The sequence below is a fragment of the Phaenicophaeus curvirostris genome, chromosome 26 (genome assembly GCF_032191515.1).
Source record: "Phaenicophaeus curvirostris isolate KB17595 chromosome 26, BPBGC_Pcur_1.0, whole genome shotgun sequence".
Lineage (NCBI taxonomy): Eukaryota > Metazoa > Chordata > Aves > Cuculiformes > Cuculidae > Phaenicophaeus > Phaenicophaeus curvirostris.
In genome coordinates, this window is record NC_091417.1 from 2,214,843 (window position 1) to 2,242,515 (window position 27,673).

Consider the following 27,673-nt stretch of genomic DNA (forward strand, 5'->3'; position numbering starts at 1 on the left):
GGGAACACGGAGGGGGGGGACACAGGGGACCGGGGGGACAAATGGGGGGACACACCAGGAATGGCTGGGGGGGGGGGGTGGCATGGGGGGAGCCATTGCCCATCGCGGGGACATGGGGACACGGGGGGGCACTGGAGGAGGCACTGGGGCGACAGGAGGGGCCAGGGGGACACGGGGGGGTCACTGGAGGGGCACTGGGGGGACACAGAGGGAGCCATTGCCCATCCAGGGGACCGGGGGACATGAGGGGGACATGGGGCCAGGGAGGGGGGCACTGGGGGGACCGGGAGGGGGACATGTGGGGAGCCATCGCCAATCGCAGGGATCAGGGGATGTGGGGGACACGGGGGAGGGGAGCATGGGGGGACACGCGGGGACACCCATCGGGAGGGGTGGAGGGGGGACACGGAGTGGGGGGACACACTGGGAACGATATGGGGGGCCGGGGCCCACAGAGGCCTCAGGGATGGTGCCCTTGGGATGGTGGAGATGGAACTGGGGATGGTGGGCGCAGGTAGGCTGGGACAGGGACAAGGGGGTGACCACAGCGGTTGGGGACAATGCCCACAGGAGCTGGGGATGGTGCCCATGGTGGGTTGGAGATGATGCCCATGGTGGGGTGGAGATGATGCCTGTGCGGAGCTGGAGACGGTGCCCGTGGAGAGTTGGAGATGATGCCCATGGAGAGCTGGGGACAGTGCTCGTGGTGGGGTGGAAATGATGCTTGCGGGGAGCTGGGGACAGTGCCCATGGTGGAGTGGAGATGGTGCCCATGGGAGCTGGAGATGGTGCCCATGGTGGGGTGGAGATGCTACTTGTGGGGAGCTGGAGATGATGCCCACGGAGAGCTGGAAATGGTGCCCATGGTGGGATGGAGATGATGCCCATGGAGAGCTGGAAATGGTGCCCATGGTGGGATGGAGATGATGCCCATGGAGAGCTGGAAATGGTGCCCATGGGGGTTGGAGATGATGCCCATGGAGAGCTGGAAATGGTGCCCATGGTGGGATGGAGATGATGCCTATGGAGAGCTGGAAATGGTGCCCATGGGGGTTGGAGATGATGCCCATGGTGGGGGGGGTGGCACACCAAACCCGGGGGGTGCCCAGCCGGCCCCGCACCCTGGCTGGAGATGTGGGGCTGGAGGTGGCAGAGTTCACAGTGGGGCTCGCTGGGGAAGGGATTGGGGGTCCCGTCCTCCCCACCAGCACCCTAAAAAGCCCACCCCACCTCCTTCCCAGCAGCCCCTGCGCCCAACTCCCCCCCCCCCCCCCCCCCCGCACTACACATCCCATCATGCCTGGGCTTAAAGGGATGCTGCTGTGTGCCCCCCCCCCCGTTGCTTTGTCCCCCCCCCTTCCTGCCCAGGGCACCGCAGCTCAGCCCTGGGACCCCAGTGGGCTCCTTCTGGGTCCCCCAACCTGTGACACCCCCTCCCTCCCTGGGCTGCGATGAGGGGACCCAGGGGACGAGGGGAGGAGGAGGATGGGGGTCCCCAAGGGGTGAAGGTTTCCAGGGGAGGGGGGAGAACGGAAAGAGGGGGCCACCCAGGGGATGGGGGTCCCCAGGGAGGAGGTCCCCAGCGGTTGCGGGGTCTCCACTGGGGGGAGGGGTGTCCTCAAGGGATGGGGGTGCCAAGGGGGTGGGGGTCCCCAGGGATAAAATCTCCATGGATGAGGTCCCCAAAGGTTGGGGGTTCCCCAGGAGTGGGGGCACCAAGGGGATGGGGGTCCCCAGGAGATGGGGGTCTCAAGGGGATGGGGGCACCCAGGAATGGGGTCTCCATGGATGAGGTCCCCAGGGGATGGGGGCACCAAGGGGGTTGGGGTCCCCAGGAGACGAGGGTCTCAAGGGGATGGAGGCACCAAGTGAGTGGGGGTCCCCAGGGATGAGGTCCCCAGCAGTTGGGGGGGTCCCCAAGGGGTGAGTCTCCCGCAGGAATGGGGTCCCCAAAGAATGGGTGTCCTCAGGGATGAGATATCCAGGGGATGGGGGCACCAAGGGGATGGGGGCACTCAGGGGTGGGGTCCCCCTGAGAATGGGGTCCCCCAGGGGTTGGGGTCACCAGTGGCAGAGTGGTACCTGTGGGATGAGGGTCCCCAGAGGATGGGATCCCCCAGGCGGTGGGTGGATGAGGGAGCCCAGGGGGTGGGGGTCCCCAGAGGATGGGGGTCTCTATGGCTCCGTGGTGCCCAGAGTGACCCCAGCCTCCACCCCAGGGCGGGGGGTCCCACACTCGTGGCCCCATGGACCCACGCCCCCCCTGACCCCCACGGCCCCCTTGGTCCCTGTGCTCCCTGTGATCCCTGTGGCCTCCTGGTCCCCCCCTGCACCCCGGATCCCCCATCCCCGCGGGTGACGGCATCCGGGGCGCCAGCGTGGCAGGGTGGTGGCCCCCCCAGCCTGGCCTCCGCTTGTACCGTACACTTTATCCTCGGCAAACACGGCGTGTCTGCAGCCGCGGCCCTGCAACGCCGGCTGCCCGCGATAAGGCTGGGCCGAGCTCGGTTGCCCCCAACCCGCTGGACTCGGCCACCTCGGCGCAAACACCGGGACCCCAAATCCCCCCACCCCACGGCCACCCCTCAGCCTCCATCCAGAAGGGGAAACTGAGGCAGGGATGGGGTTCGCCTGCGTCCCCCGTGGGGTGGGGGTGGGCGCTTGTCCTACCCGCCAACCCCACAATCACGGAATCATCAAATCGTTTTGTTGAAAGACCTTTGAGATCATCCAATCCAACCGTCCGTGTCCTCTACTACACCAGATCCTTGAGCACCTCATCTGCCTGGCTTTTAAACCCCTCCAGGGCCCTTAATACCCCTCTCGATGGGTTCAATCCCCCTTCCAAGGGGTTCAAGCCAAGATCTCGGGGATCCCTCCCCCAAATCCCAGCCCTCCCTGAGCCCCCAGCCCCACTCCTGTCTTGGGATCCGAGTCCCACCTCCAGTTCTTGAGCCCCCGGGTCAAGATCCAAGTCTTGGGTCACCCCCAAAGCCCCCAGCCCTGATCAGGACTTGGGATCCAGGTCCCCAAACCATCCTCGCAGAGTCCTTTGATTGGAAAAGACCTTTGAGATAATGAGTCCAACCGTAGCCATCCACCACTAAACCATCCCCGAGCACCTCATCTCCCCATCTTTTAAACCCCTCGAGGGACAGGGACTCCACCACCCCCCTGGGCAGCCTCTGCCAGGGCCGGAGAAGCCTTTTGGTGAAGAAATATTTCCTGATGTCCAATCTGAACCTGCCCTGGCGCAACTTGAGGCCTTTTCCTCTCATCCTACCCCTTGTTTCTTGGGAGAAGAGACCAACACCCGCCTCATCCCACCCTCCTTTCCAGAAAACGGAGACCATGACGAGGCCTCAGCCTCCTCTAACCCCGCCATGATCCCTCAGCCTCCTCTCAGAACCCTTGTTCTCCAGCCCCTTCCCCTTCTCGGGGCGCCCTCCAGCCCCTCAATATCCTTCCCAAAACCGAACCCAGGATTCGCGGGGCAACCTTGAACCCATCATTTACCCCAACACCACCCCCAGACCCCCCTGTTCCCCCCCCCCCCCAGGCAAAGTGGGGACCCCTCCACCCCCCACCCTCCCTGAGCTGGGGGGGGGGGGGGTGTCTCTGGGGGCTCTGGGGGGGGTTGCTGCTCTCGGGGTGCGATGCAGTCGGGTGGAACGAGCTCATTAAAATTCATCCCACTGCTTTGCGGCACCGAGCGGCTAAATATAGCCTGGGCCTGGCAGCAGGGCCCCCCCCCACCCCCCAGGGCCCCCCCAGGAAAGGGGGGTGACGCTGCTGCTGCATCCCCATCTCTGGAGGCACCCGTGGGGGAGCACCTGTCACAGGCTGGGGGGGCTGCATGGGGGTGTCCCCCCCCCAAGGCTGTGTGTCCCCCCCCCCAAGGCTGTGTCCCCCCCCCCAAGGCTGTGCACCCCCCCCCAAGGCAGTGTCCCCCTTACCCCAACCTGGATCCCCCCCCAAAGACTCTGTGCCCCCCCTCCAAGCTCTGTGTCCCCCCCCCCCAAAGACTCTGTGCCCCCTCCAGGTTGTCTGTCCCCCCCCCCAAAGACTCTGCACCCCCTCCAGGTTGTGTGTCCCCCCCCAAAGACTCTGTGCCCCCTCCCAGGCTGTGTGTCCCCCCCCCCCAAGACCCTGTGACCCCTCCAGGATGTGTCGTCCCCCCCCCCAAAACTCTATGCCCCCCCCCCCCGCTGTGTGTCCCCCCCCAAGACCCTGTGACCCCTCCAGGCTGTGTCCCCCCCTCACAAGTCCCTGTGACTCCTCCATGTTGTGTTCCCCCCCCAAGGGCTCTGTGACCCTCCCAGGCTGTGTGTCCCCCCCTCCAAGACTCAGTGCCCCCTGTAGGTTGTGTGTCCCCCCCCCCAATCTGTGCCCACCCCAAGCTGTATCCCCCCCCCCAAGACTCTGTGCCCCCCCCAAGGCTGCTCCCCCCTTCAAGACCCTGTGACCCCTCCAGGCCGTGTCCCCCCCTCCAAGATTCAGTGCCCCCTCCAGGTTGTGTGTGTCCCCCCCCCTCCAAGAATCTGTGCCCCCCCCCCGGCTGTATTTCCACCCTCCCAAGACCCTGTGACCCTCCCCAGTCTGTGCCCCCCCCCCAGGGTTGTGCCCCCCACCCCCCAAGGCTGTGCTCCCCTCCCCCAGGACCCCCCCCCCCCAGCAATCAACCCCTTCCCACGCCACCAAACACAGATGCAGGGGGGGTGAGAACCAGCCATGACCCCCCCCCTCCCCAGCAGGGATGAACACTGGGGGGGGTCCCAGCTGCTCGGGTTCACCCCCCCGTGGGAAGGTGTCATGTCATGTGTGTGTGTGTCCCCCCCCTCAATGCTGGCCCCCGCTTGCCCCCATCCCCTTCCGGGCCCCCCCTTGGCTGCGGGGCTGCAGGCAGCTGGGCTTGGGGCGCCCTGCCAAGAACGGGGCCCCAAGAGCATCCCACAGCCCCCCCTGCCCCCCCCCTCGGGCTCAGAGGCTGCTTTGGGGGGGTGGGAATTGCCAAAGGGGGGGGGGTGTCTATGGGGGCTCCCCTGAGCCCACCTTGCCCCCCATGCTTTCAAGTTGCCCCCCATCCAGCTGTAGGGAGCAGGACACCCCCCCCATGGGAAAAAAATCCCTCTGCATGGCCAGGATCCCCCCCCATGGGAAAAAATCCCTCTGCATGGCCAGGACCCCCCAGCTTTGCCAAAGTGGGGGGATCCATGGGGGCTCCTCTTGCCCCCCATGCTCCCCAGTTCCCCCCCATCCAGCTGTGGGAGCAGGAAACCCCCCCCCCATCGGAAAAAAATCCCTCTGCATGGCCAGCCCCCCCCACCCCCCCCACCCTGGGGCCCCTCGCCCTCGTAATCCAGCCCCGGCACAGGGGGATTTGCAGCGCCCAAGCCCCATGAATGATTCACAGGGGCAGACGGGGGGGGGCTCAGAGACCCCCCCCCCATGAGTGGAGATGGGAGCACGGGGGGGCTGCGGGTGCCCCCACCCCATAGCAGCACCCCAGGCAAATGGGGGGGGCGTGCAAATGTGGGGTGTGCAAAGGAGGGGGGCAAAGGGATGGGGGGCAAAGAGATGGGGTGCAAAGGGATGGGGGTGCAAAGAGATGGAGGTGCAAAGAGATGGGGGTGCAAAGGGATGGGGTGCAAAGGGATGGGGTGCAAAGAGATAGAGGTGCAAAGAGATGGGGTGCAAAGAGATGGGGAAAAGGGATGGGGTGCAAAGGGATGAGGGTGCAAAGGGATGGGGGTGCAAAGGGATGGGGTGCAAAGGGACAGGGGTGCAAAGAGATGGGGGTGCAAAGAGATGGGGGTGCAAAGAGATGGGGTGCAAAGGGACGGGGTGCAAAGAGATGGGGGTGCAAAGAGATGGGGTGCAAAGAGATGGGGGTGCAAAGAGATGGAGGTGCAAAGAGATGGGGTGCAAAGAGATGGAGGTGCAAAGAGATGGGGTGCAAAGAGATGGGGGTGCAAAGAGATGGAGGTGCAATGAGATGGGGTGCAAAGGGATGGAGGTGCAAAGAGATGGGGTGCAAAGAGATGGAGGTGCAAAGGGATGGGGGTGCAAAGAGATGGGGGTGCAAAGAGATGGGGTGCAAAGGGATGGAGGTGCAAAGAGATGGGGTGCAAAGAGATGGGGGTGCAAAGCGATGGGGTGCAAACCGATGGGGGTGCAAAGGGATTGAAGTGCAAAGGGATGGGGTGCAAAGGGATGGGGGTGCAAAGGGCTGGGTTCACAACCATGACGTGTGCAAAGGCCTCCTGACCCCCGTGGGGCTCCCTTGCCTGGGGCTGGAGGGGGGTGATGGGGGGCTGCCCCCCCCCATCCCCGCTCCCCATCCCCGGTTGCCATGGTGACGGCTGGATGCAGCCACTGGGGATATTCTTAGCCGCGGGTACCGCACAGGGTGGGGGGAGCAGCCCAGCCCCACGGGAGCTGGCACACGTGCATGCACACGCGTGTGCACGGACACGCTCCTACACGCGTAGGGCTCTGCTCCCCCGTGGGCTCCGCACGCCCCACGCGTGCCTGTGTTTGCACACACGTGCCTGGACGTGAATCATTGCTCACACGCGTGCACATCCCCGCCTTTGCACACCTGTGTGCTTGCACACGGATGCATTTGCACGCCCACGCCTTTGCACACACCGCGTTTGCACCCTCACGTCTTCGCACACTCTGTGCTTGCCTTCCCACGCCCCTTGCTTTGAACACACCACATGTGTGCACCTCCATGCTTGCACAGCCGTGTGTTTGCACACCCACCCTTTGCACCCCTCATATTTGTGCACCCATGCCTTTGCACCCCTATATCTTTGCACACACCATGTTTGTGCTCCCACGCCTTTGCACACCGATTCTTTTGCCCCTCCCGCTTTTGCACGCACCATATTTGTGCACCCACGCGTTTGCACACACCATATCTGTGCACCCACACCTTTGCACGCACCATATTTGTGCACCCACGCCTTTGCACACCCATTCCTTTGCCCCTCCTGCCTTTGCACGCATCATGTTTGTGCTCCCACGCCTTTGCACACCCATTCCTTTGCCCCTCCTGCCTTTGCATGCACCATGTCTGCACCCCCATGTCTTTGCACCCCCATGTCTTTGCACCCCCATGTCTTTGCTCCCATCGCCTCCACCCCCTCGGAACTACAACTCCCGGCATGCCCCGCGCAGTCCGAACTCCAACTCCCGGCATGCCCCAGGGCCGCGACGCCTCACTCGCCCGCCCGGGTCGGAACTACAACTCCCGTCATGCCCCGCGGCCGCCGCCCAATGAGCGCGCGCGGCGGGGCCGGGGCCGCCATGGCGCTGAGCGGGCCCTGAGCGCGGTGAGGCCCGGCCGGGCCAGGTGAGGGGCGGCGGGGATCCCGGGGCCGGAGGGGCAGGAGGAGACTTGGACCCCCTCTTCTCCCTGAGGGCAGCCCCGTCCCCCGCCCCCTGCTTCCCCTTCCGCCAGCTTCGCGCTGCCCGTCGTGGAAACGAGGGGTGGGAAGGGACCTCAAAGCCCACCCAGTCCCAGCCCTGCCCTGGGCAGGGACACCTCCCACTGGATCAGGGGCTCCAAGCCCCATCCAACCTGGCCTTGAACCCCTCCAGGGATGGGGCAGCCACCACTGCTCTGGGCAACCTGGGCCAGGGCCTCCCCACCCTCACAGGGAAACATTTCTGCCTAATGTCTCATCTCAATCTCCTCTATCTCAGCTTAAAATCATTTCCTGCTTCCCCTATCTCTGCCCTCCCTGATCAAGAGCCCCTCCCCAGCTTTCCTGCAGCCCCTTTCAGTCCTGGAAGCTGCTCTAAGGTCTCCCTGGATCCTTTTCTTCTCCAGGCTGAACAACCCCAACTCTCCCAGCCTGATCCAGGGTCTTCCCTTTTCATTTGCTCCTTCCCCATTTCCTTCACCCCTTCCCCTCACCCCTTCCCCTCATCCCTTCCCCTCATCCCTTCCCATCCGTCCCTTCCCTCTTTCCCTGGGCTATTTGGGGATCAGGGACCCTTTCTCCCCCTCCCCAAAGTCCCGTCAGCCCTACCCTGCTGCCTTCCCTCCGCAGGGCGCAGCCATGAAGGTGGTGAACCTGAAGCAGGCCATCCTGCAGGCCTGGAAGGAGCGATGGAGCGACTACCAGTGGGCCATAAACATGAAGCGGTTCTTCCCCCGTGGAGCCACCTGGGACATCCTCAACTTGGCAGGTCCGGGGCTTTGGGGCTGGGGGAGCTCTGGGGGGATGGGGGCAGAGCAGGGGCCCAGAGCAGGACCTGAGGGAGTGGCAGGAAGATACCAGGGGAGGGTTAGGTTGGATATTAGGAAAAGATTCTTCACCCAGTGGGTGGTGGAGCACTGGAACAGCTCCTCAGGGAAGCACTCACGGCGCCAAACCTGATGATATTCAGAAAGTGTTTGGCCAACACCCTCAGACACACCGTGTAAATGTTGGGGTGTCCTGTACAGGGACAGGAGTTGGACTTGATGAGTCTTGTGGGTCCTTTCCAACTCAGCTCATTCTGTGCTTCTGCAGGAACGGGGTGGATGGGGCTTTCCAAGTGGTCCTCTTGTCTAGCTTGGAGGCTGAGACCTGCAGTTAAGCTGGCCTAAAGCTCAGCCTGCGGTTGCTGCTTGTTCCAGCGACATGTGCCACAGCTCTGGGATCACACCACCCCATCCCCACACCTGCCTCAGTTTCCCCTGCGATGAGGGGTTAACAACCCCCTTCTCCATCATCAAGAGAGGGAAAAGCTCTTCAAAGGAGCCAGGTGCTGCTCTGAAGGCCGTTTCCCACCCCCACTTAGGAGGGTTTCTTTTCCCATCCCTCTTCAAGGGCATTTGACACAAATCCTGCCAAAAGCTGGTACCCGCTGAGCTCCATGGTTTAAAGATTTGCCAGGCTTTTATGCCAATTATAGAAACTTGTTGCTAGGTTTGTTTTTTTTTTTCTCTCCTGTGCAGCAAGCGCCTGTTTGCAAGCCCTGGGTAAACAAAGTGCTACCCCGGGATCGCTGCACCGGGAGACTGAAAAGGAAAGAGCCCTGGTGTGGGCAGCAGTGGGGTTTCTTTTCCTCCCTCCATCCTACCAGTGTTTTTTTTTTGGCAGTGCATTGTAATGGTAAATTTTGTCATAGAATAATAGAACAGAATCATAGAATGGTTTGGGTTGGAAGGGACCTCAAAGTCCATCCAGTTCTAACCCCTTCCCACTGGATCTGGTTGCTCCAAGCCCCATCCAGCCTGGCCTTGAACCCCTCCAGGGATGGAGCAGCCACCACTGCTCTGGGCAACCTGGGCCAGGGCCTCACTGCCCTCACAGGAAAACATTTCTTTCTAGGATCTCATCTCAGTCTCCTCTTTCAGCTTAAAATCATTCCTCCTTGCCCTATCCCTGCACTCCTTGATAAAGAGAGTGTGTTAAACCACATCCTCACAGCTGAGCTCCTCGTGCTGGGTTTGTTTCTCTCCCGCCTCAGCCCACGCTGGGGTCAGTGCCTGGGTGTGCTCAGCCTCGTGACGATGTGGGGCTGGAGGAGCTGAGCTGGAGCTGTGGGGCCTGGCTGTGGCTGTGGGGCAGCCGGATTCGCTCTGGAGGGCTGGCACGGCGGGAGGAGCGGGGGCTGCCAGCGCAGCAGTGGGAGCTGTGGGAGGTGGTTGGCTCGAGGGCCAGTCCAGCTGCTGGCCAGCTGGTCCTGGGGCTCCTCGGTGCTCGTTCCCAGCCCAACAGGACCGGCTCTTGCTTCACTCGCTGAGGCAGGAAGGCTTTGGGGCCCATCTGCCTATCCCCAAAAGCAGGGTGGTAGCTTTCTGCCCTCAAAGGCTGGATTGGAGATAATCGCCTCCATGATTTCTGTAGGAACAGGTTTCTCCTGGCCACCTCCTAGTGTCAGGAGTAAATATTTGTTAGCCTGGGCTTCATTAGAGGGCAGCCCCTCTGCAAGGACAGGGAAGGAGCTGTGTCCCTTTCTCCCCACTGCCAGAGGAGCTCCTGGTGCTGGCTGCTGACGTCGTCCTGGGGACACAGGAAGGCTGTTCTTAAGGCCCTGATGGCTCTGACACCCACTGCCTCCCACTGCAGCCCTAGAGCCGTCCTTTCCCAAGCTCATTCCTTTCAGACTTCAACTACAAAGGAGGAAAAGCTGGCACGAGCTGCCAGGATCACGGCGGTGCCCAGCAAATCTATGCTGACACGTCTGCAGTGGGTAACAGCGTGTGGCTGGCTCGTGTTGACACTCCCTGACTAGATGGGGAGGGGAAGGCTGCCATTAACCTTCTGTCCTCGAGCTGAGATGCTTTTGGCTGAGATCTCAGCCTTCGAGTCAGGCCCAGGGAATCTCCTGCCCCTACAGTCAGGATCCGACAGCGGCTGCTGCTCCTCCTTGTCTTTGGGGCGCCAACTTTCCAAACGGCTGCTGCCCCCTCTTGCATCTGGGTGCTTTGACCTACTTAGAGCCCATGCTGCAGCCCGGGGCCTGCTTGCGGGAGGTGGTTCCTGCGCTTTGCCATAGTTCAAATGGTCAATTAAAGGCTTGAGTGAGCAGATAGGACGGGCAGAGCCCCTCCAGCATCCACGGGCCGGCGCTGGCAAGCAGCCGGCGGCAGGGAGGGCCAGACATGCAGGGCTGGGCCCAGCTGAGAGGGGCTGTCTGCCTGGAGTTCAGCCCCAGGTGTTGAGCGAAAGTCACTCGGTGGAGGATACACAAACCTCCTGGGCAGGACATGGGAGGGAAGGGAATGTGTTTGGAGAGCAGCCGGTGCTGGTTTTGGGGCCAGGGTGCCTGGAGAGAACTGAATTAACAGGAGGCTGCTTGCGCAGCCTGAATTATTTACCAGCATTTGCCATCAGAGATCAGAAAGTTGGGGGATTCAATTCATTTCAGGGAAGCACTGTCGGCACCATTTGTCTTTGCCACCTTTCCTGTGGGATGAGGGCAGAGCGTGTGTTTGTCTGAGCATCCCCACTCTGTGTACGCGCTGATCTCCTGGTCCCTCTCCTTTGTTTGCAGAGGCTCTTCTGGAGCAGGCCATGATCGGGCCATCGCCGAACCCACTCATCTTGTCCTACCTGAAATACGCTATCAGCTCCCAGGTAACGACGCTCCCAGGTGCTGCTGGGTGCAGACACCCCCAGTCTCCCATCCGCACCTCCCGTGGGCTTGGGTGGGTGGCAGGGGGCTCAGCGTGTGCCCGAGGCAGGGATGTTTCCGTAAATAGCCTCTACCCATCGCCTGGCTGCACGCCGGGTGGAAATCCTTGTCCTCCGAGAGCTCCCGCGCATGCTGTAAGCTCAGCGCATTTCATATCGTCTAAAGTTGAAGCGAAACGAACCAGCAATCACCTAAAAACGTCCGTTCGCATTTGTGCCGGGTCGGTGCCCCAGCCCCGTCTGCGGTGACAGGCAGCGGGGCCGTGCCCTGACCTTGCCGTTCCTCAGCAACCAGCGCCGCGCTGGCAAACGCCTCCTGCTACCACGCTGCTACACCGGCTTGGTTTTGGTTTTGTGTTTTTTGTTTGTAGATGGTGTCTTATTCCACGGTCCTGACGGCCATCAGCAAGGTATGGCTCTGCCAGGGGCTGCTGTTTTGGTTTTTTTTTCCTCTTTTCCTGTGGCCCTCGTATCCATTTCCCTCCCCACAACTCTCACCAAATATAGGTCAAGTGGAAAACGACATCCTCTGCTGAGTCAGCAGCGGTCAGACAACACAGATTAGAGCCTGGCTCCCTCCGTGTCCCGCTGGGGACAGGCTGCCGCTGCGCTTGGCGAGTCCCGCTCTGCTTTCGGGGACAACCGTGGGTGCGAAAGCCTCGTCCCTCCGTCGTGTGGGGTCTGGCAGGCTCCTTTCCCACAGCGCCCCACGTGCAAACCACGCCTCGGTTGCCGCAAACCACATCCCTCTGCAGCCGGCGGCGCTGGCAGCACAGTGGGGATCCCGAGCTGGTGGTGGAAAAGCAGCGCTGCTCATGGTGCTGCCGCCACCCAAGCCACGCGCTTGCGGCCACCCGCAACGGTTGCTGGACCCCTTCCCGTGGGTGCTCAGTGTCCCCTTGAGGACGAGCCCTCTGCGGCTGCCTCTGCTCCGTGTTTGGGGCTGCTCTGCCAGGAGCGATCGCCCCTTGCAGGCTCCGTCTGCCCCTCGCCCTCCCTGGGCACCAGCTGGAAGAATAATTTAAGGGGGGAGAATTTCTTTCCTCCTACCACCCTGTAGGACAGGAGAAAGGTGCTGGTAGGCACGTGATGCCAGCGTTGTTTTGAGGTTGAGCTTAGAGCTGTGCCGCAAAGCGAGATGGAGACCCCTTCGGAGGGCTCAGCACCGATCTGGGCTGGTGGATGCGCTCCCAGGGGAAGGGAGAGCCAGCACACGGCCGGCTGCCACCCAGTGTAGTGACAGATCTGCTCCGAATGGCACAGGCTCATCGCTGTTGCGAGTTGCTGCTTGTTCTGGAAGGGATGGCAGAGAGTTGACCTTGACAGCCGAATCTTCCTCCTTCAGATCAGCGTGGGCCCAGAGCAGACCTGCGGGCTAGCTCCGGCCCGGCGGGGTGGCCCCATCTGCTCCGTGAGGAGCTGGGGAGCTGCGCTTGTGCTGCTCACTGTCCTCCCGGCCCTGCGGCCAGCCGGGCTGTTGGCACACGCTGCCAGCTTTGCCGAGCTGGGGGTGGGCACGGGGGCTGGCGCTGAGCCACCGCCGCGGCAAGGCGGCCGGTGGGGGAGCAGAGCTCAGGCTTCCAGCCTCCGTCTTGGAGAGGCTGCTGAGAAAACTCAGGCTTAGCCCCGCTGCCGTGGCCCAGTTGCCTCCCGTGACCCTGGGAGGGCACGACCCAGCCGTCAGACAGCCCTGACCTAGTTCTCACTCGAGTGGCTGCTGGGCAGCTGCCAGGGCGAGCGTCCTGCGGGCGGCAGCGCCCGGCCCAGCCCGTGGAGGAAGGGTTTGTGTTTGTTTTCAGAGCTGCTGGAGCCTGGCAGCCCCGATCTGAAATCCTTCCTTCTTCTCCCGCTCTAGTTTGATGACTTCTCCCGGGACTTGTGCGTCCAGTCGCTGCTGGAGATCATGGACATGTTCTGCGACCGCCTCAGGTACGGTGTGGCCCTTCCAGCCCTGGGCTGCGCTGGGAGCTGGTGGAGCCTGGCTGAGCTCGGGATGCTCACCCTGGCAGGGGGAGGCAGGTTCCCCCTCCAGCTCTGAGTTGCTGCCACCCTCCAGCTGCCCCAGCCTGGGGTGCCACACCGGTGCCAGCACAGGCAGAGCGGCATCAAAAACCCACCAGCTTTGTGGGAAGCTCAAGAAACCCACCTATAGTGGGATAAACATCTCCACTGGGCTCAGATGGGTAGAGGTGGGTGTAAACCCTGTGGCCTGAGGGTATCTGTCCCCTTAGAGCTTTCCATTTCTCCTGTGTGGCCTCTGCAGCTTCGCAAGGCTCTGGCTCCGGTGTCCCCATCCGCCAGTGCTCGCGGTCCTGCCTGCACTGCCCCAGACAGCCGCCTTGTTTTGCTTCATGCTCTTCCGCTGGTGTTGCAGGACCCGGGGGAGTCCAGACAATTCAGGCCACAAAAAGTTATTTAGAAAGCTTGGAAATCTTCCTGTTAACCCCTGAGAGGCAATTCTGGGAGGCTGGAGCAGAGAGCATGTGGCGGGGGGCAGTGAGAGGAGGAGGAAGGCGGAAGATAGCAGCTTTTCAATGACATGAAATGAAGCAGCAGCAGCAATGAATATGCATCAGTCACAGATGTTGACAAGGAGCTGTTGCTGGCCAACTGCAGAGCCCGCCGCTTAATCCAGTCCCTGCCTAATCTGATCCTCTGCTTAATTTGATCAAAACTTCTGGCCCCACGATGATTTGTGCATAAGGAGGGGAAAACGTTCACCTCTCGCAGCACATTGATCGATGCTGAGCCTCTCTTAGCAAGATAATTTCATTAAAGGCTTGGAAAGTTTCCCTGCAGTAGAGTGGCCAGAGAGGAGTCTGCACTGGGGAGACTTTATTACCCCTGGCACAGCGGGGATGCTCGTGAGCTGAGCAGGTTGGGAGCTGCAGCTGAGGAGCTGGGAGCTGGAGGGCACATGGAGCTGGGAGTGTGGGATATGGGTTTGGATCCCCAAGCTGCCCTGTTTCTGTGCCTCAGTTTCCCTAGGGGCAATAGCTCAGCCCACCATAAATATGTTCCCGTTTCTCTCTGCTTCCCAGCTGCCACGGCAACGCAGAGGAGTGCATTGGCCTCTGCCGGGCGTTGATGAGTGCCCTCAACTGGCTCCTGCGCTGCGCGGCCTTCTACGCCGAGAAAGTGAAGGAGACGCTGGAGCAGGCGGCTGCTGAGAGCCAGCTGAAGATGTGCCTGGAGCGGCTAGAGAAAATGCTCAGCAGCACCAAGAACCGTGCCCTGATCCACATCGCAAAGCTGGAGGAGATATGTATGTCACTGCCCCTGCCTTGCCCCATGGCATGTTCTCCCCGTGGCTGCTCCCAGGGCTTCTCCTAAGCTGCTTCTAGCCCTGGGGAGATGTCGTTGCCACCTCTCCCTTCCCCCTGCCCAGCTCCTGCCGCAGTGTTCCTGCGGCTCCAAGCTCATCCATCTTCCAGCCCTGTTGCTATAACTGTCTCCTCCCTGGCTCTGTGCCACCCTCTGCCCCCTCCCCTCCATGCTGCCCTTGGAAGAGGAGCAGAATTAATGTGAAGGCTGCGTGAGCTGTTCCTGGGCACGTGGCGGGTCTTGTTCTCCTCCAGCATGCCTGGATACACCCTGCACCTTCGGACAGTGCCTGCATCAGTGTCTGCTGTGTGGGGCTGAACCCAGAGCAGGAGCTGCTGGGTGGCAGGCAGACCCTTTATTTGGGCTTGCGGAGATGTGCTGACTTCTACTCACCACAGAGCCCGTCAGGGAGTCCCAGCCTTGGCAAGCCCTCTGTGCTGCCGTGGGCCTTGGAGCCAGCTTGCCCAGCTTCTCGGTGTGTCACTGCCCCCACCACTGAACGCCTGCTCTCTGTCCCCAGCCTCCTGGAACACTGTGGAGCAGGCCCTCGTCGAGCTGGGGGAGAACCTCAACAGCCTCAGCAACTCCGCGCTGCGAAGCCAGGCTGACAACTGCGTCTCCGTCATCAAGAGGTAGCTGTGCGCTGCTGGTTCTCGGGGCTCAGAGGGTGAAATGGGTCTGAGTCCAGCTCTGAGGGCTGAGAACCTCTTGCCTCCCCCCAAGGCTGGCTCCCTGCTGTCCTGTCCCTTCCCGGCTTGGAGCCTTGCCCTGATGCAGGAGAGGGGACAGGGCTAGTGGTGACTTGCTGCAAAGGAGTCTGCTCCAGGGGCTGCTCCTCTGGTGGCCCTGGAGCCAACCCATAGCTGCTCTGGCCACACCAGAGCTGCTCTCCCTGCTCTTGATCCCCCCGGAGCTGCTCCCAGGGCTGTGACAAGCAGGCTTGGCTGTGCCCAAAGGTTCTGCTGCAGGAGCTACAAGCTGTCCTGGCCCAGAAAGATGCAGAATGGCAAAAGCCAGGAATGGCAGGTGGGCAGGGGGAGCAGGGATCCATCCCTGTAAGGCCCCTGTGACCCTGTGCTGTCATCTCCCACCCAGCATCCCCACCATGCTCTCGGTCCGCTCCGAGCAGCTGAACAAGACCGGCTTCCCCACTGTACACGCTGTGGTGCTGCTGGAGGGGACCATGAACCTCACGGGTGAGATCCAGCCGCTGGTGGAGCAGCTGATGATGGTGAAGAGGATGCAGGTACACGAGTGACATCTTGTTCTTCTGCTTGGGGTGGCCTGGGGCTGTGGGACCAGGGCCTCACTTGCAGCTCTGCTGAGAACATCCTTGTGCTGTTCCAAGGATATGGGCACAACTGCAGGGAGCAGTGTGAGCCCATCAACACCTTCGCAGGGGGTTCGGGGTTTGCCTGTAGTTGGGGGAGGTGCTTTATTGCCTTTCCAGCACTGAGGATTTTTGTCTGTGTGCCCTGCAGCGCATCCCCACGCCGCTCTTCATGCTGGAGATCTGGAAGGCCTGTTTTGTGGGCCTCATTGAGTCCCCAGAAGGCACGGAGGAGCTGAAGTGGACAGCCTTCACCTTCCTGAAGGTAAGACCCAGCCGTGCCATGAGTACAGTGCTCCAAGCCTACCGCTGCTTTTTCCCTGCACTCCCAGCCCCTGCTGAGCGCTGAACCTGGCAGCGCTGTTAGTTCTTCTCTCCTACAGCGTCCCCTGTGCCACAGCTGAACCTGCAGCAGCGCTCTTCCAACTTACTGACCATCAACTTTGCTGTCCAGGACCTGTTTTCAGCCCATTCCCACTTTATTTTGCAGAGTGGCCTAGCTGGGATGTTGTGGGGGGAAACCATGGCCTTTGAAGGATGCCACGGCAGCCTTGGGGCCTGCGTTCCCACAGCCCAGCGATAGGCAGCCTCGGAGCAGCCTGTTCACCTCCTTCCTTCATACCAGACAAGGGATTTGTGTGTGATTTTGGGCCTGATGCACGCTCTGCCCTGTGCTGGGCTCCTCTGCAGCCTCAGTGCCCTCCTGGGAGGTGACCATGCCCTGTGGCTCCCCATAATGGACCCCACAGAGGGAAGGCAGGGGCACAAAGTCCCCTGGGTGCACAGGCTGCTCCAGAAATGCTCTGAGGCTGGGAGAGCAGCTGCTTGCAGATGTGTTTTCCCTAGGCCTGTGTTGCTGGGAGGTCCTGGGTGTAGAATGTGTGCCTCGGTCCTTCACATCCATGCCTGGTGTCTTTCAGATCCCCCAGGTCCTGGTTAAGCTCAAGAACTATCACCAAGGGGAGAAGGTAAGTCTCAAGGGCAGTTGTTTGGAGCTGTTTGTTATGTGGATATTAGGAAGAAACGTTTTCCTGTGAGGGTGGGGAGGCCCTGGCCGAGGCTGCCCAGAGCAGGGGTGGCTGCCCCATCCCTGGAGGGGTTCAAGGCCAGGTTGGATGGGGCTTGGAGCAACTGGATCCAGGGGGAGGTGTGGGCAGGGGTTGGAACTGACAGACTTTGAGGTCCTTTCCAAGCCAAACCATTCCATGATTCTGTGAGTGCAAGTGAGCTGTGTTTGTTGCGATGGTGCTGGAGCCAGAGCAGAGCTGCGTGGGGTTGACTGGGCTAGGAAACGGTCTAAGTCCCAACAGCCTTTCCCTAACGAACAAGGTTGTGAGGGAGGGTAATATGGGCCTGTGTTCGGAGTGCTCTGAGCTGAGTGCTCGGTCCTGTGTGCAGCAGGACTTCACCGAGGACGTGAACTGTGCCTTCGAGTTCCTGCTGAAGCTGACGCCTCTGCTCAACAAAGCTGATCAGCGATGCAAGTGAGTGCTTGTCGCGTCTGGGGCTGACCTGCAGCCCTGAGCCTGCAGCCAGTGGTTGTGGCAGGTCAGAAACTCAAAAAGCCTTGCTAGGAGCTGCCCCAGCACCCCCTACCACAGCTCCCCACGGAGAGGGGAGCTTTTTGAGTTTCTGATCCAATTCCTTCTTCCTGAGGACCTGGCACTGCCAAATGATCAAGGCAGTGAGTGTCTTGACAGTGTTGGTGGCACCATGAGGTATCTGGAACTGCTCTTGGCCATGCAGGGTCCTCAGAGGGGTGGGAGCAAGGCCAGGAGGGCAACCCAGGAGGCCCCCTGCTCTGTGACACTGCCTGGGGCAGCAGGAGTGCTGTCCCTCAGGCTTGCACTCTCCTCTTTCTTTCAGCTGTAACTGCATGAGTCTGCTCCTGCAGGAGTGCAGCAAGCAGGGGCTGCTTTCAGAGGCCAACATGGACAACCTGATCACCAAAAGGTACTGCCCTCTCAAGTCAGGTGGAGTTGGAGCACCTCATCTTGCTGTCCTCCTTGTGGAGGGACCAGATGTGATGCCGCTGGCTGTCCTGCAGCTGGGACACCATGGCCTGGAGGGACGAGGCTTTGCTTTCAGTGATGGGTTGAGTACAAAGTCTGTCCTCTCGGAAGTGGCAGCTGGTGGTGGCCTGAGGTGATGGCCTTCCCTTGGGGGAAGCTGGTGGTGGAGGTGGGTGGGAGGTGGCTGAGCGTAGGGAGGAGTGAAAACAGGGTGATGGATTCCTGCTCACTGGCCTTTTTTTGTGGATCCCCCAGGACGGCAGACAGAGAACACGCTCCGCACTTGAAGTCGGCAGAGAACGCCAACATCCAGCCAAACCCCAGGCTTATACTCAGGGCTGAGCCAACTGTCACCAACATCCTGAAGGTGAGTCCACTCCTGCATCCGTGCAGGACAAGCTGGTCTCAGCCCCAGAGCCTGTTTCCAGCAGCACCCATCTCACCAGGCAGCCGAGATGACTGAGAGGCGCCTGATCCCCCTCGACCCGTGCTGGGGTGGAGGAACGGAGGAATCGCTCCCAGCCTTACTGCTCTGCCGTAGAGACCGGGAGCTCCCCTCTATCTCCTCAGGAGTCCGGAGGAGCTGACAGGCAGCACTTTCTTGTCACTTCAAGCAGCCTGAGCCCAGCCAGCTCTGCCCATCCTGCTTTCAGCTGCTTCCCCGTGTGTCTCCCCTGGCCCCTGGGGACTCCTCTCTGTCCCTGTGTCACTGTGGTTGCCTCGCTGCTGCTGAGCATAAGAGGGTGTTTTGCTGCCAGTCGTGCTGCCCCGGTGCACTATGGTTCTGATGTCTGGGGCACGGGTGGCTCCATCCCCACACCCTGAGCCCTGTGGGTCCCAGCTTGCTGAGCCCTCACCGAACACCTCTGCCAGCTGATCAGCTCTGCCCCCGTGGCTGGAGTTTTGCTGCTGCTCTGTAGCACACATCCCCTGTGACTTCTCTGTCCTCTGTTTCTTTTTGTAGACCATGGATGCGGATCACTCCAAGTCCCCCGAAGGCTTGCTGGGGGTCTTGGGACACATGCTGTCTGGGAAGAGCCTAGACTTGTTATTGGCAGCGGCGGCAGCGACGGGCAAGCTGAAATCCTTTGCTCAGAAGTTCATCAAGTGAGTGTCCAGCACTGGTGACCGGCGAGGCTGGGGTGATCCCCCAAGCTCTCCCTGAGGTGGAGCTGGATGTGCCTCTGACCCAGTGTCTGCAGCCCTGGGGAGGGCTGGGATCTCGGGGAGACTGCGTTCCACAGCCCCCATCTCCTTTGCATCTGCTTGAACAGGGCAGAGAATCAAAGTCAGGTTGGCTTAAGTGTGTTAAGAGAATTGAAAGCGGTGGCACAACCTCAGATCCAGGGTGCTCGCTTGGCGTGTGCCTTCGGTCGCTCTTTCCCTGGTCAGAGCACACACGCTGGCACACGTGGAGGGCCGTGATGTGCTTCAGCAGGGAGGGCAGGGGCAGCTCGAGCCACACCAGCCTGGCTGGATGCAGGGCTCCACCATCCTCGCTCTGTTTGGGGGTTCGTGCTGCTGCGGTACCTAGGGGGCTGTGCTCTGAAATCCCCACACAGCCGGCTCCTGAGAGAGGATGTGTTCAAATGGCAGGCTGGGTGTGGGGAAAAGCAGCATTGCTGGACCTGTTTTCCTGCAGGGGAGCAGAGGGAGGAGGCAGCTCGTCCTTTTCATGCTGGAGGGTGTCTGCAGCGCTGTGCCCAGCTTCGAACCCTACCCAGCTTCGATCTCTGCCTACCCCGCTCCTCCACACAGAACTGGGTGCTGGGATAGGGTGCAGGAGAGGTTCAGCCCCTGCCTGGCTCAGGGATGGGGAGAGGCCTCATTAATGTAATGATAACTGCTTCTCTGTCTCCTCTAGGCTTAATGAATTCACGAAGGACATCAGCGGAGAAAGCTGTAAGTGCATGTGTGTCTGTGTGTGGGGTGGTTCAAGCTGTTCTCCCCCATCTGCCACGTACTGGGACACTGTGGGGCCCGACTGGATTAAACCGAGACTGACTCCGGCGCCAGGGAGCGCCGAGCTGTGCCGGGCCCGGCTGGAGGCTCCGGGCAGGGATCCCAACACGGGAGCCCGTGGCTGGGTGCCAGCAGGGATCTGTGCTCCCAGGGACCCGCTGCCCTCACGCGTGGCACACGTGTGTCCATCCCAAATGTGGGCTTTGCCCTGCTTGTGGGGCAGAGGTGCTTCTCCCTGGCGTGTGAGGCTCTGTAGGGTCAGCGCTGCCCCGGGTCCCTCCCTGGAAGGGATGATGTGTCAGCACAGAGCCCGAGATAAGGACTCTGACTGCATTCGCGAGTGATGAAACACACCGAGTGCTCTGACCTTCCACGGTGCGGGGGGGAGACCGAGGCCAAAGATGCTCTGGGGGCTCAAGCAGAGGCAGATGGGGTGAAGGGAGGCGCTCGGCGCATCCGCTGGAGCCCTTGTTCACACACAAACGCTTAGGGGTTAGAAAAGCTGCCGGGGGAAGCAGGGTCCTGACCCCTGAGCTCACAGGGCTCCCGCCTGGCTCCTTGTGCTGAGGCTGGAGATCCTCAAGGTCTTTGTTTCTCCTCCCTCAGCCAAAGGAGCCTCGGTCCGGGCCTTGCTCTTCGACATCTCTTTCCTCATGCTGTGCCACGTGGCCCAGACCTACGGTTCGGAGGTGAGCATCCAGCTCGGGGGAAGCATCCGCATTCCCACTCACGGAGGCAGGGTTGGGAACTCTGAGCTTGCGAGCGCAGCCTGCCAGCCTCCTCTAGTGGGCCACTGCCACCATCGTCACTGTCACTCTCCCTTCAGCCTGGGATCCAGCGCCGGGTGCCTTTCACCTGACGCAGGTGGAAATCCAAGCCTGCAGGATCCATCTGTGCCAGCTGATGGAGCAGGGATGGCTGCAGCCTTCCCGTGGGCTTTGGTCGTGCTCTTTGTCCCATAGTTTGGGTGGGAATGCTGCCTCCGCACCCTCTCTGAGCTGGCTCTGATTTCACCAAGGACTTTTCCCAGCTTTTCCCATCTACTTTGGTGCTGGCTGATGGTGAGGGGGATGCAGCCAGGCTGAACATCCTCCCTTCCCCAGAGAGAGGAGGAACTTGCAGCCCTGCTCAGGAAGCAGCGCTTTGGTTGCATGAAAACTTTCCAGGTTTCAACATCTGCCTGGTTTGGGAGGTGAAACGATACCGAAACGATAACAAAACACCGGGAAGGGGAGAGGGAGCAGAAGATGGGTGGAAGGGGGGCTGCCCGGCCGGCCCTGGGGAGCAGGGAGGTCCTGGCTGGATGCAGCTCAGAGCGGACGTGCACGGGGCTGTCTGGTGAGATCTCATCCCCCAGCCCCGAGTGATTTTCCTGGCCAGCTGCTGCTCAACAGATGTGCAAAACATTTGGATTTTTTTTCTTCTTTTTGACAAAAATAGTGTCCCTTGGGTGATGGCGAGCTGGAGGGAGGAAGCGGTGCGCAGGATTCCCACCTCCCGTCCCCTCCAAGGAGCTCTCCCAGCTGGCTGCCAGCTGCGCTGTGCGCCCCGACCTCCTGGAGCCGTGGGGCAGCCGTGGTGCTGGGGAGCCTGAGCACAGCCTGGGGGGGGCAGGGGACAAGTGACACTTTCTGGCTAGATTTGGTGACCCCGCTACCACCCTCGCAGCCCCTTGGGACGGGGCCTGGCTTGGCACGTCCCCGAGGGAAGCACTGGGGTGCTGCGCTGGGGGCTGAGGTCCCTGGGGAGCCCTTGGGTAGAAGGGGGGTACCACAGCCCCCAGCGTGGAAACCAGGGCCTGGCTGGGGGTCTCACTGGCAGCTAACTGGTGCCTTGCTGGGAGTTGGCTGGGGCCTGACCAGTGCCTTACTGATAGCTTGACTGGGGGCCTGACTGGCGCCTTACTGGGGGCCTTACTTGTGGCCTGACTGGTGCTTTACTGGGGGCTTTACTGGGGGCTCGACTGACTCCTTACTGGGGGCTCGACTGACTCCTTACTGGGGGCTGACCAGTGCCTCTGGGTGCCGGCCACACGGCGGCGCTGCTCCCCTGTCCATCAGCTCCTCAGGCTGGGGGTCCCAGCCCAGGGTGGGGGTCAGACCCCAGAGGGGTCCCAGCCGGGGGTGGGTGTCCCCAGCAGGGTCCCTGTGGGATGCAGACCCCCTGGCAGACCCTGGACTGTTTTCTTTCCAGGTGATCCTGTCGGAGTCGAGCCCGGCGGGCGAGGTGCCCTTCTTTGAGACTTGGATGCTGACCTGCATGCCCGAGGAGGGGAAGATCCTCAACCCCGACCACCCCTGCTTCCGCCCCGACTCCACCAAGGTGGAGTCCCTGGTTGCTCTCCTCAACAACTCCTCCGAAATGAAGCTGGTGTAAGAGCTCAGCCCACGTGCCCTCACTCCAAGCCGGAGCAGAGCGAGATGGAAGCACCCATCCTGTCTTCCCTGGCCCTGTGGCTGCTCCAAATGAGCCTGAACACCTCTCTCTTTCCTGGCAGGCAGATGAAGTGGCACGAAGCGTGTCTGAGCATCTCGGCTGCCATCCTGGAGATCCTCAACGCCTGGGAGAACAGCGTTCTCACCTTTGAGTCGATCCAGGTGAACCTGGTGGGAGGATGGTGTGGGGCAGAGCCCTGAATGCTGCAGAGTTCGTTACCTCTTCCGTGACTTGAGTGCAGAGCTGATGTGACTCCAGCCCCTTTGGTGGCCCCGTTGGTGGCCTGGTTGGTGGCAAGTTCACCCCATGGATGAAAGAAGAGCGTGAAGACCATAGCTTGGGCACACAGCTCTAGGAGGTGATGCTGACATGAAGCTTGTGGTCCATCTCCTCTCCCATTTCCTCCTGTAGAAAATCACAGACAACATCAAGGGGAAGGTGTGCAGCATGGCAGTGTGCGCGGTGGCCTGGCTGGTGGCCTACGTCCGCATGCTGGGCTTGGATGAGCGGGAGAAGTCCCTGCAGATGATCCGGCAACTGGCTACTCCCCTGTACAGCGAGAACACGCTGCAGTTCTACAATGAACGGTGAGCTCCGGTGCCCCGTGCTGTGTCCTTCCACTTCCCAGGCCCTGCGTGACCCCTGTCTGTCTCTGCCACAGCGTGGTGATCATGAGCTCCATTCTGGAGCACATGTGTGTGGACGTCCTGCAGCAGACGGCCACGCAGATCAAGTTCCCCTCCACGGGCATGGACACCATTCCCTACTGGAATCTGCTGCCCCCCAAGAAGCCCATCAAGGAGGTGCTGACGAGTGTGTTCATCAAGGTGCTGGAGAAGGGCTGGGTCGACAGCCGCTCTATCCACATCTTCAACACGCTGCTGCACATGGGGGGTGTCTACTGGTTCTGCAACAACCTGGTCAAGGTACGGAGGGAAGGAGGGAGGTGGCTTTGCTGTCAAGGATAAGACTGGAGGTCTTGTCCATCTCGTGGCGCCCAGGAATCATAGAATCCTGGAATGGTTTGGATTGGACCTCAAAGCCTGTCCGGTTCCAACCCCTGCCATGGGCAGGGACATCCCCCACTGGATCCAGTTGCTCCAAGCCCCATCCAACCTGGCCTTGAACCCCTCCAGGGATGGGGCAGCCACCACTGCTCTGGGCAGCCTGGGCCAGGGCCTCCTCACCCTCCTAACAAAACATTTCTTCCCAAGATTTCATCTCAATGTCCCCTCTTTCACCTGAAAACCATTCCACTTCACTCTATCCCTGCCCTCCCTGATCAAGAGCCCCTCCCCAGCTTTCCTGGAGCCCCTTTCAGTACTGGAAGCTGCTCTAAGGTCTCCCTGGAGCCTTCTCTTCTCCAGGCTGACCAGACCCAGCTCTCTCAGCAGTGGCCGGGCTGGCTGTTATGCCTTCTTCAGCCCTGCCCTCTGCCTTACAGGAGCTGCTGAAGGAGACACGAAAGGAGCACACGCTGCGGGCCGTGGAGCTGCTCTATGCCATCTTCTCCCTGGACATGCAGCAGCTGACACTGACTCTGCTGGGCCATATCCTGACCAACCTCCTCACGGACTCTTCCAAGTGGCACACCCTCATGGACCCACCAGGAAAGGCCCTTGCCAAGTAAGACCCTGGACATGTAGGCACCTTCTTCTTCGGGGCTGGTGGGGTTGGGAAGATGCTCTGTGCTGGGATGGGGGTTGCAGCTGCCCAGTTTCCCCTCTGGCCACAGCACAGTGTCCCTGCTCTGTCCCCAGGCTCTCAGTCTGGTGTGCTCTGAGCTCCTACTCCTCCCACCACAAGAGCCAGGTATCTGCCAGGCAGAAGAAGAGACACCGTGAGGATATTGAGGTGCGTACAACATGGAGCAGGGTTTGGTTTGGTTGGAGAGGCTCTTCCATGTTCAAGTGCAGGAGGTGACCGTGACAAGGGGAGTGAATAGCTGAGACTGGACTCCCGGCATGGGTTTCCTGAAGTCCTTTGATCTTGAAATATGGGTGTTTCCCTTCTTTTTTCTGGAGAAGGGATTGGAGTGAGATGGTTCATATGAGCTGAGATGCTCTGAGTGAACAGAGTTCATGGTCCTGGGCCGTGGGGCTGTAAAGAGCCCAGTGTGGGGGATCAGGAGCGGGATCCCCTCAGAGAGGGGCTGGTGGGGCTGAACAACCTCTCTGCTCCCCCAGGACTACATCAGCCTGTTCCCGCTGGATGATGCGCAGCCCTCCAAGCTCATGCGCCTGCTGAGCTCCAACGAGGAAGACGCCAACATCCTCTCCAGCCCCAGTAAGTGCGAGCAGGGAGGGTGGCTCCTGGGGAAGGCACCGTCCTGCCTCGATGCTTCTTTCTGGGTGGAAGACGTGTATTGGCACAAAACCAATTGGCTTCTCTTCCTAAGCCGGCCAGATCAAGACTTAGAGTGCTTGAGTGTGTTTTGTTCGGTCGCCCTGGAGCTTTTGCACTTAGAAAAGTTTGAGCTATATTTCTCTGATCAGAACAACTTAGGAAGGGATGAGGTTATACCTTTCCTCCGTGACGTTGCCAGTGTCTCACACGTAAGGGCCTCGAGGAGGTTTTCTTGGAGCCCCATCACCCTCTGGCTAAACCTCGTTGGACCGGAGAGCTGATGTGCTGCAGCAAGAGTGGCAGGAGGTGACGTTCCCCATGTCTGTGGCTAAATCCAGGAATTCCACTGCTATTAACAGGGCAGCGAGCGGAGCTGATGAGTCCCTCCAGTCACGTCTCTGTGTCCCCGCAGCGCGGTGCTGCCGGTTGCGACAGCTCTGGCAGGACGTGCCGGGGGTAGCCGTGCCCCCGAGCCGTGGCAGGGTGCTGTCACGGCCCCCACATACATTGTCTGGACTCCTGGGCAGTGAGTCAGGCTCTTCCTAGGTCATTGTTTCTCCTGATGCTTTTCTCCTAAATTACCCCTTATGTATTAGTTTCCAACCCATCCATCAACCTGTGGTTTTTGTTGGTTTCATTACTGTCGAAATATGGGGGTTTCCGTTTATTTCATTATCTTTTTTTAACTTTTGAGGCATTTCCACCTCTTTCCAGTGACATTCAGGACTTTTTTTTGGGCTCTTTGCTGCAGTGATGTGGAAACGCCGCTTCCTGCAGCGGCCACGTAACTCATGTGATTCCATGAGAAAAGTGTGGGAGGGCTTTCTTTTTTGGGTGAGCATCCTTGGAGCAGCACAAGGTGGGTCCTTCTGGGTTTGGCAGTCGCTGTGGATCTGCACGAGAACCTTCCTGGGAGGCTGCTGTCCTGTTGGACCAGAGACGACCCGGTTCTTCTCTCTCAGGAGCACCCAGATTAATAGCTTGAGTCAGATAAATCCCCTTGGTGCTGGTCTGCTGGACACGCCTCTGGTAGCGCAATGTACCTCGAGAGTGAGATTTGAGTGCTGCTGTGCAGCTGTTGAACATCTGGCTCACTCCGCCCAGCCGGCTGTGCTGCAGGCAGTGTGCTCAGGATGCGTAGCGCGCTGTTCTTCTCCTCTGCCGATCGTGACATTGCGTTACATTTCTCGTGCCCTCGCGGAGCGTCAGGGACGAGTCACCGCTGCAATTCAGACCCAGTAGGGAGCAGCAGGGAGGCACACTCACGCTCTCGCTCACGCTCACCCCCTTTGGAGATGCTATTGAACTTGGTCAGACTTGAAATGAATCCAGCTTGTGCAAGAGCCAAGTGTCACACCCCAAGAGAAGCAGTGGCAGCGTGCGCTGTGCTCCCTCACCCCTGGGGTATGTGGGGCTTGTGCTGCTGCTGGGGCTGCCTGCACCCTGGTGAAGAGGGATGGGGACCGGGCAGAGACCGTCTGCCTTTTCCATGTCTCTGTTGTGTCCAAGCAGCACAGACTATGCTCGGTTAGTGGGGACGGGGCTAAGGACCGTGGTCCAAACCTCTCTTGATCCATGGAGTAGCTCAAAACAAAGCCCTTCCTGACAGCCAAGCTTGAATGGCTGGAGCTGGCCAGGGTGAGCAAGTTGGTGTGGCTGAGGAGAGGGCCAAGAGGCTGTTCCAGCCTTCTCCCCAGCCCAGGGAAGTTGTGGATGCCTCCACACTGGAAGTGTTCAAGGTTGGATGGGGCCTTGGGGGGCCTGGTCTAGTGGGAGGTGTCCCTGCCTGTGGCAGGGGGTTGGAACTGGACGGACTTTGAGGTCCCTTCCAACACAAACAGTTCTTTGATTCTGACACATGTTCTCCTCCCTAACAGATCGCTCCATGAGCAGCTCGCTCTCTGCCTCCCAGCTTCATGCCGTCAGCATGAGGGACCCGCTGAAGAGGGTGCTAGGTAATAATCATAGAATCATGGAACAGTTTGGGTTGGAAAAGATCTCGAAGCCCATCCAGTCCCACCCCTGCCATGGGCAGGGGCACCTCCCACTGGATCCAGTTGCTCCAAGCCCCATCCAACCTGGCCTTGAACCCCTCCAGGGATGGGGCAGCCACCACTGCTCTGGGCAACCTGGGCCAGGGCCTCCCCACCCTCACAGGAGAACATTTCTCCCTAAGATCTCATCTCAATCTCCCCTCTTTCAGCTTGAAATCACTCCCCCTTGCCCTATCCCAGCCCTCCCTGATCAAGAGCCCCTCCCCAGCTTTCCTGGAGCCCCTTTCAGTCCTGGAAGCTCCTTTAAGGTCTCTCTGGAATGGGGAGGCTGGATCCTCGTGGGGATGTGCAGCAGCGGTGGGGTTGGATCCAACCACGCTGAGATACTCGTGGGGACCTGCTCCCTGTGTGGAAGGCTTGGGCCACTTCCAGCCCCTGTGAACTAGCCTGGTGGTTGATGTCTCCCCAGCAAACCTCTTCCTGCTGATGTCTTCCATCCTGGGGGCCAAGACAGCTGGCACCCACACCCAGTTTGTCCAGTGGTTCATGGAGGAGTGTGTGGACTGCTTGGAACAGGGAAGCCACAACAGCATCCTCCAGTTCATGCCCTTCTCCATGGTGAGTCCCACAGAGACCTTCTCCCTGGTCACAGGGTGCTGTGGGATGCTGGCCCCATGACCAGGGGAGTCCAGCTGCCTGGCTCTCGTGTCTCTGGTGCTGTTGTGAGTCAGCTATGTTTCTCCTCTCTCCAAACAGGTTTCGGAGCTGGTCAAAGTGTCCACCATGTCCAGTCCCAAAATTGTCCTTGCCATCACGGATCTCAGCCTGCCCCTGGGCCGCCGCGTTGCTGCCAAGGCCATCGCTGCGCTGTGAGTGGGGCGGCTCCCTTCTGCCGTGCAGGAGAGGGTGGCCGGGCAGCTGCTAGGACATCTCTGAGAACTGGGCTGGGACTGGGATGCCTGAAACAGCCTCTCTGCCACCACGGGCTCGGCCTGGCCCTGCCCAGGGGCTGCTTCTCCCCGTTTGACTCCCTTGCTGCCTTGCGATGGGCTTTCGGAGACCAAGACAAACCCCTCTGCCTTTTTTCTAGAATTCATTCCTTTTGTAGAACCAGGCTTTGCCTCAGTT

General features: G+C 60.6%; 1 protein-coding gene across 2 annotated transcripts; it reads left to right on the forward strand.

The window, feature by feature from the left end:
* The first annotated feature begins 7,304 nt into the window (after window positions 1-7,304).
* MED24 (mediator complex subunit 24) lies at window positions 7,305-27,659 on the forward strand. 2 transcript variants are annotated; one of them, XM_069876952.1, is made up of 26 exons: window positions 7,305-7,360; window positions 8,064-8,202; window positions 11,002-11,084; window positions 11,513-11,551; window positions 12,997-13,070; window positions 14,183-14,406; window positions 14,986-15,097; window positions 15,561-15,711; window positions 15,947-16,060; window positions 16,716-16,763; window positions 17,194-17,279; window positions 17,662-17,748; window positions 18,063-18,174; window positions 18,772-18,914; window positions 19,672-19,709; window positions 20,376-20,458; window positions 21,963-22,141; window positions 22,267-22,366; window positions 22,617-22,792; window positions 22,867-23,131; window positions 23,650-23,831; window positions 23,966-24,059; window positions 24,392-24,491; window positions 26,429-26,506; window positions 27,015-27,163; window positions 27,302-27,659. In XM_069876952.1, exons 2-26 carry the CDS (start codon window positions 8,073-8,075, stop codon window positions 27,416-27,418), a joined length of 2,964 nt encoding a protein of 987 aa, XP_069733053.1. In that variant the 5' UTR covers window positions 7,305-7,360; window positions 8,064-8,072; the 3' UTR covers window positions 27,419-27,659. The 2 variants fall into 2 exon arrangements, with proteins under 2 accessions (XP_069733053.1, XP_069733055.1); XM_069876954.1 differs by having other exon boundaries at window positions 7,306-7,360; window positions 17,197-17,279.
* Window positions 27,660-27,673: the final 14 nt, after the last annotated feature.